The following is a 7,458-nucleotide window of genomic DNA, read 5'->3' on the forward strand; positions in this document are numbered from 1 at the left end:
AACGTGGCGACCACCTCCATCTCCAGTCAGATCACGATCTGCGGAGATTTGCACGGAAAGCTTGATGATTTGCTAGTCATCTTTCATAAGGTACGTGTTAGAAATACGTGTGTTATGCACAGTGAATTGAACACCGGATATAGAGAATTTTATGCAAAGAGCGAATTTCTTTTGACTTAAAAATGCAACGGCATTGAAATATTTTAAATCGAAAATAATCTAAACACACTCCAAACAACCTAAATGTACTGGTCGTTATCAAATCTCAGTTTTTACTTTATTTCAATACGTTTTATAAAATCGTTATTTGTTTACTCGAATATTTAAATTATTCACCTTATCCGACCGGTTGTTTCATTTTAATATATCGCCGTGCATGAGGGTTGGTGTAATCAATGGGCAACTACGCTATCTACGCACGTGTTCCATTTGGAGCACTGACGTCATATGTGACAATAGTTTATAGCGTCGCTTGGTGCGTGCTTTCTGTAAACATTCGTTACGACTTTGCGCGAAATGTAGGTCGCTAAATCAGAAATAACTAGCTTAATATTTACGGTTGCATTTAATCTAATAAATTAAAAACTGGTTTGAAATAAATGACATGGTATTAAGTAGGGTAAATGTCTAATTGATATGCCAATTAGGGATTGACAATGATATAGTGAAGAGTTTTCGCACCTTCTTTTTCGCGGGGAAATCTTACGTCAAGCGCTACTGTATACGTCATAAAAAAGTACATATTAAAAACTCGATAGTCCATGACTTTTTCTTTTAAAACCATTTTATTTATTTTTATAAGTGCCAAAAATTTATGCAAAAGAAAATTACGATATAATATGTGTTTTTAATAGGAAAACAATTGAATTGAATACCAAAACGCTGCTAGCTACATTATCGTCAATAAAGATTACAGATATAGTATTACGTATGTCTAATTAGGGTAACGGGATATACATTGACAGGTAATCAGATATTTTTCCTTAATCCTTCGACGTATTAATGCGTCTTAATCTAATTTGCGAGTGTGGTAGCTACACTGCGCTGGATTATTTACCGTGTGCGAGTTCGTTTGAATAATTCAGTGATAGATGTTTTGTATAGGGAAACTATATTTATCAGGATATCTAATACAGTATCTGAAAGATGTTTGAATTATTAAATACCTTTCCATAACTGTATGAAAAGGAATATTGAATTTAATTCATAGACGCGTTGGCACAGTTGAATAATATTTTGTATGAGATAAATCATTTAATTGATTGCTATAATTAAATGAACGACAACATGGAGGGAGCGCACGCGTCATTCAATTTATAGACATCCTGTAGTTTTATTGATTGACCGATTGTTTGTTTAGTCGGAAGACGTAAATTAATCCATATGGTACTCATCAAATTATTTGCAATTAACCAACTAAAATATTTTATCGCTATTAAATTTAGTTAAAAATTAGTTGTTGCCCGCGACTTCGTCTACGCAATATTAAGATAAAAAAGTAGCCTATAATTTGCCTATGTCAGCTACCCTTTAGTGAAAGTCCGCTCGAAATCGGCCCAGCTGTTTCGGAAATCACCAGGAACAAACGCGGCTTGCGGACAGACAGACAGATAGACTTTCGTTATCAGCAATGCAAATACATTATCATCCCAAAATCTGGAATTATTCTTTTGATGTAACAAGCAGACACTCCAATTTTATTATATGTATATAGATATAGATTTAGATAAATGTTAAATGTAACGTATTGCAGTGTTAAAGACATAAAGTTTGTTTATACTGATTATGAGCATTATAGCCAGGTATATCTTGTTTTTAAGGATTCGTGCACATACAATTTAGATAGTATCAAGAAGGTTTTACCCAACTAGCCGAGGTTTATTTTATCGTAATGCGCATAAATCCGTCTCGTGACCCAAATTTAAATATATCTGCAGTTCGTGACAAGATTTAGAATGTATCTAGAATTATTGAGATAATCTGAAAATTAAATCTAGTCAATTACACTTAATTAATAGCGAATGAAAATTTAAATGTCATTTTATATTTCAATTAAATAAGAATTTTAAATTATCTGTGCAGAACGGGCTGCCTTCGCCAGAAAATCCATACATATTTAACGGAGACTTTGTTGATCGCGGCAAGAAGAGCTTGGAAGTGCTTCTCCTTTTGCTGGCTTGCATGTTAGCTTTTCCTGGAGGAGTTTATTTGAACAGAGGCAACCACGAGGATCTCATTATGAATTCTAGGTAACAAACTTTGAACTATTCAAGTATTCATAGTCCATTTACTTTAATAGAATAGATTTATGTCATATATAAGAATATTACACTGATATTTGCTTTTAGGTACGGTTTTATAAGAGAAGTTCATCAAAAATATCGAGTGAGTATAAAATGAAATAAAACGTATTATGATTTTACATGCATTTGTTAATAATAATGGGGACATACATCAGAAAGTGTTAAGATTGAAAGTGGATGGCTACAAAGGTAGAGGAAGATCGAAGAAAGTATGGATGGATTGTGTAAAAGAGGATATACTTAAGAGAGGAGTGGTTTCAGATATGACGGCTGATAGAGATGTATGGAAGAGCAGCACATACTGTGCCGACCTCCGTAAGGGATAAGGGCAAGTGGATGATGATAATGCATTTGATAATAATAAATGGTTTTGTACACAGCACAACGCTGAGCGTTTACTGAAGCTCATAGAAGGGGTGTACCGCTGGTTGCCCTTGGGGACCATCATAAACAACCGCGTGTTTGTGGTGCACGGAGGAATCTCGGACACCACCGACCTTGATATGGTGCGCAGCCTTGACCGTGATAAAGTAAGTCTTCTATATTTGAAAGTATTCACATTTCTGCGACGTAACTGTACCTATATTGTTTTTATAAGGATGAGCAATTTGTTTCATTTTTAACCTCGGGATTGTCAACTTTAATAAGTGATCTGATTTAGTTGTAGAGATAAAGATAGCTTTATTTCCCTTATAGCAAAAAACAACAATTTTTTACATATTTAGACGTGTATACTAAAAACTAAACTAACTACTAAAAACTAAAAAACGTGGAGTAATCTGATAAACTGATAATGATAAAACTAATAAAAATTTAGAAAATAAAAATGTATGTAATTGTTAGTACGGTTAGTGTTCTTAAAATATTTCATGGAAAAATATTAGTGTCTGTTAACTCATCTTTTGTACAAGGTCCGATTTTGTTGTAGTTTATTGTTAAAGATTAAGCCCCTTAATATTATCACAACCACAATTAGTAATTGAAATTATTTTTTTTTAGTACGTGTCACTTCTTCGACCGCCTGTAGCAGAGGGTGGAGCACCTGGCGCTGAACAAATCGATAAAGTGGAGTGGAAACAGGTAAGACATATTTCATTATTTTTTCTTTTTATTCTAGTATGCAGAACACTGTAAAAATAATCACAGCCTGTAACAAATTTGCGATGCAAGTAATCGAATGGAAAATATATGAGTTTTTTAATCATTACTTTCGATACATCGGTATTACAATTTTAAGGTCTATAGATATGTAACTGTAAACTGGGATGAGAATGTTTCATTGTTATTTTAAAATTATAAAAGCTAACCTATAAAGCTAGTCCATAAATCAAAATGACTAACGGTTTTAGATAACATAAAAATGATTTCGAAATAAAAAACAGAATTTTAAACCCCCATATTTATGTATAAAATTATTTTTATCTTTACCGCAACTGCCTTGCCTGTAAATTTAATATAAATATTATTGCCTGTAAAATATTTTAATTAAAATCGTTTGTAACCTGTCCGATGTTCGTTTGGTTTTAATTGATTAACCGCAGTGCAGCGTATAATCGCAGCGGCATTTAATTCAATTTTCATACAAGTTCATCGTATAGACGTCATCCGGCGTCGGATTAATGGAATTTGCTCGGCAAATTGATAGTTTCTGAAGTTTGCTCGCTCACCGCCTGAGTTCCTCGTGTTGCTCGTGTATTACAGTTAAATATTAGCTCGTAACTATGTTGTTGTATCTAGTCTAGTTAATTTTAACCGGTTTATGACGTAATGTTAATTAAATGGCCGAGATGACCACTTTGCGGTTTATTTTCACTGTGTTAATTCTAGTGATACAAATATAAATGACAAGAGACAGCCGTCGTTGCAATTAATGTAGAAAATTCCATCTTGTATATAGAACCCACCTAGGCGTTTAATCCGTATTTATTTTACGTTTGTGTTTTAACAGAATATTAGAATTTAGACCTAAACTTTAACATTTCATATGTCATGCAGACTTGTCAACGAAAACCTTCTCCCTTGTGTATCGTAAAAGTCTTGTAATAATAATAACATATTCGAAGAAATGTAACATTACATTATGTGTTGGCGTCACCTTGCACCATACCATGCCATCCCATGGGTTAAATATGAGCTAATAACGCACCAGTATATTATTTAATGAATAGTAAATATTTTTATGTGACTGTTATGAGCCGTATAAATAAAGAATGATGTAATGTAATGGAATCGATGGGCGGGCAATTCATCAAGTTTGGTTATTCGATGCTTCTTTGTTTTATCTCCTTCAAAATATTAAGTAAACAGCATTAAAATATAGTTAGTTTGTAATCGATCTTGCGCACGAACTTCACATTATTCTAAGAATTTTGTTTGCTTTAGGTTTTCGATATTCTATGGTCGGATCCTCAAAGTATTGGTGGATGTGTAGCGAATGCGCTCCGCGGTGCAGGCACTTACTTCGGCCCCGATGTCACCGTTTCTTTTCTAAAGAAGAACAAATTGAGCTTCATTGTCCGAAGTCACGAGTGCAAGCCTGGCGGCTACGAGATCCTGCATAATGGGAATGTAAGACATTAAATTACTTAATTTTTCGCTTTATTGACTTCTCTGGTATCAGTTGCCTAATCTCTATTTCGTCACTACAACCTTTGAAATTGAATCGTTGTTCCTTTCATAGGTGATAACAATTTTCTCTGCATCAAATTACTACGAGCTGGGCTCGAATAAAGGCGCATATCTGAAGCTTTGCGGCAATTCGCTGGAGCGTCAGTTCGTACAGTATACTGCGGCCGTGTCACGCACTCGCCGCCTCACGTTCCGTCAACGAGTCGGCCTCGTCGAGTCCTCCGCCATGCGAGAGCTACACAGCCATATTGTAATGGCCCGACGATCGCTTGAAGCGACCTTCCGGAGTATGGATTTGGATCAAAGTGGTACGTTTTATTTATAGTCTGCACACCCTGACATCTTTTTAAAGTTCATTGTTTATTGTTTCTTTACATATTCTGTTTCTTTGTGTTTCGCAGATGTGCGAATGATATACGAATGACTTCTTGTGATGTTTAATTACTGCATTCCATAGAGTCTGAGATAAGCAATATTTTAACGTGTTTAAATTCGTAAATTCCTCTGCTTAGCCATTCGTAATAAAAGTGTGCTATGAGTCTTTGAGACGAACCAACTGGATATTTGACTTGTGATCTTTTATTACTCAGTTTGCTTTCGAGTTAATTCCAACATATGTACCCCAGGTTTTATATCAATAAGTGATTGGTGCTACGCAATGGAGGAGACCACACACCTCGGTCTCCCGTGGCGGATGCTGAAAGACAAGCTCGTGCGCACCGACCCAGATACACGGCTCGTCCGATATATGGATACATTTGATCTGAATACTAATGTAAGATTTTAAATCAAAGAAAACACTGAATGTTTTTATTGATTTAGATACAGTAGCTTAACAATATTGTTTGGTTACAGAGAGGAGGCCGAAAGGCAGACACGCAAACAGTTGTAGAGACGTTATACAAAAACAAAAGAAGCTTGGAAGCAATTTTCAAAATTCTCGACAAAGATAATTCAGGTAAAAATGACGAATATTTCTGTTATATTTAGTTCTTTTGGTGCTTCAGTTACATATACTTCTTTAGTATAATATAAATTGTTAAGTGTATTAGATATTGACAATATGTATTTGGTAAAATAAATTTATGTTTGCAGGCTACATAACTCTGGAGGAGTTTTCCGAAGCATGTCAATTATTGGGAAAATATATGCCAAATCCGATGACTCAAGAGCAATTGGTTGATATATGCCGCCTGATGGACATAAATAAGGACGGGCTCGTCGATTTGAATGAATTCCTGGAGAGTTTCAGACTTGCTGAGAAAAGTCTTCACGAGGAAGAGAACGAGTTGGCTGAACTCCAAGCCACCTGACAGGAACTTGACCGCCTCCCGAGCAGGACGGCGGTCGATAAAGATGAAACTGGTGTCGAAATAGAGTTGGTGAGAGTTGAAGAGGAAGGAAGCAACGAAGTCTTAAGAAGAACTAACGGTCAACCTCATTTAACTGGTGCATGTGTTGCACGATACTTAAAAGATACGGATGAAATACAATTAATTGACAGCGATGAAGTTCCAAGACGACCAGGATTATTAGAGAGTGACATGTAAACAGTTGGAGTTACGATAGAAATTAATGTACTAACTACCATTAAGCTTGAATTCTTTCAGAAGTACATTTTAAATCTTGATTAGAGATATCGCTAATATGTATTTTTAGCATAACAGCATAATTACATCCTACTTATAAAAGTTATTTCTCATCTATTAAAAAGAAAATGCTGTTTTATTGTGAATGTGAATATGAAAATTGCATGAAATGAATGATTTCAATTTAACAATTACGATTTCTTGATATGCATTTTATAATTTTTAAGTAACTGTACGTATAATTGTAGATTTTAAAAAGATATTCTTAAACTCATTGCAAATTAAAATAATCAAGTCTTATTATTAAATTTAAGTACATATTGTTCATTCTCTACTAAATATTATTATGCATATGGGTCAATTACAGAAGTCACATTTTTATTTAGTTCATTATAAACATGTACAGTTGCGCAAATTGGCGGTATTCCACTTTCAAAAAAAAATCTTTGACGCTTGTATTTGCACAAGAAGACAAACTCCACCTCTTCTTATTAATACGAGCAGATATAGCAGTGATTTTCGCAAACGACAGAATAGTACTAAAAAGCAATTAGCTGAGTATTACTGACCTGATTTTGCTGCGTCGTATTAGTGCTGTGCGTCGTCGTTTCAACGCGTACAAAAAGTTTAAACGACTAGCTTTTAAAGTGGAACTCCGCCAGATTCAATCAGGACAATCATTCAAGACCTACAAATAGAATTTATAATAAATATTCAACCATAAAAAACAAAATTAAAAAGGAATATAAGTATGTTAATTGGTGCCAATTTTATTAGAACTATTAAATTATTAATTCGTCTAAAGTATATTATTATGTCAAATATGTATGTTTACAAAAGATAAATAGTTCAGAAGAACTCAGTTCATCTGACAATGAACAATGGATCGGGAACAATAACAATTATTTAAGTCACAACGTATTTGTTCTGTGAGTCAT

At 34.3% G+C, this 7,458-nt stretch overlaps 1 protein-coding gene across 1 annotated transcript in view; it reads left to right on the forward strand.

Annotated features, from left to right (window-relative positions):
• The window catches only part of LOC106100357 (serine/threonine-protein phosphatase rdgC), a 10,890-nt gene extending 4,096 nt beyond the window's left edge, over nucleotides 1-6,794 (forward strand). The window contains exons 6-15 of the mRNA XM_013279184.1: nucleotides 3-90; nucleotides 2,083-2,249; nucleotides 2,349-2,385; nucleotides 2,684-2,833; nucleotides 3,303-3,383; nucleotides 4,686-4,871; nucleotides 4,984-5,239; nucleotides 5,558-5,706; nucleotides 5,787-5,889; nucleotides 6,027-6,794. Coding sequence (XP_013134638.1) covers nucleotides 3-90; nucleotides 2,083-2,249; nucleotides 2,349-2,385; nucleotides 2,684-2,833; nucleotides 3,303-3,383; nucleotides 4,686-4,871; nucleotides 4,984-5,239; nucleotides 5,558-5,706; nucleotides 5,787-5,889; nucleotides 6,027-6,244 — 1,435 coding nt within the window. The 3' untranslated portion in view covers nucleotides 6,245-6,794. The remainder of the gene's footprint in view (nucleotides 1-2; nucleotides 91-2,082; nucleotides 2,250-2,348; nucleotides 2,386-2,683; nucleotides 2,834-3,302; nucleotides 3,384-4,685; nucleotides 4,872-4,983; nucleotides 5,240-5,557; nucleotides 5,707-5,786; nucleotides 5,890-6,026) is intronic.
• Nucleotides 6,795-7,458: the final 664 nt, after the last annotated feature.

This window comes from Papilio polytes, unplaced genomic scaffold (genome assembly GCF_000836215.1).
Source record: "Papilio polytes unplaced genomic scaffold, Ppol_1.0 DF824047.1, whole genome shotgun sequence".
Taxonomy (NCBI): Eukaryota; Metazoa; Arthropoda; class Insecta; order Lepidoptera; family Papilionidae; genus Papilio; species Papilio polytes.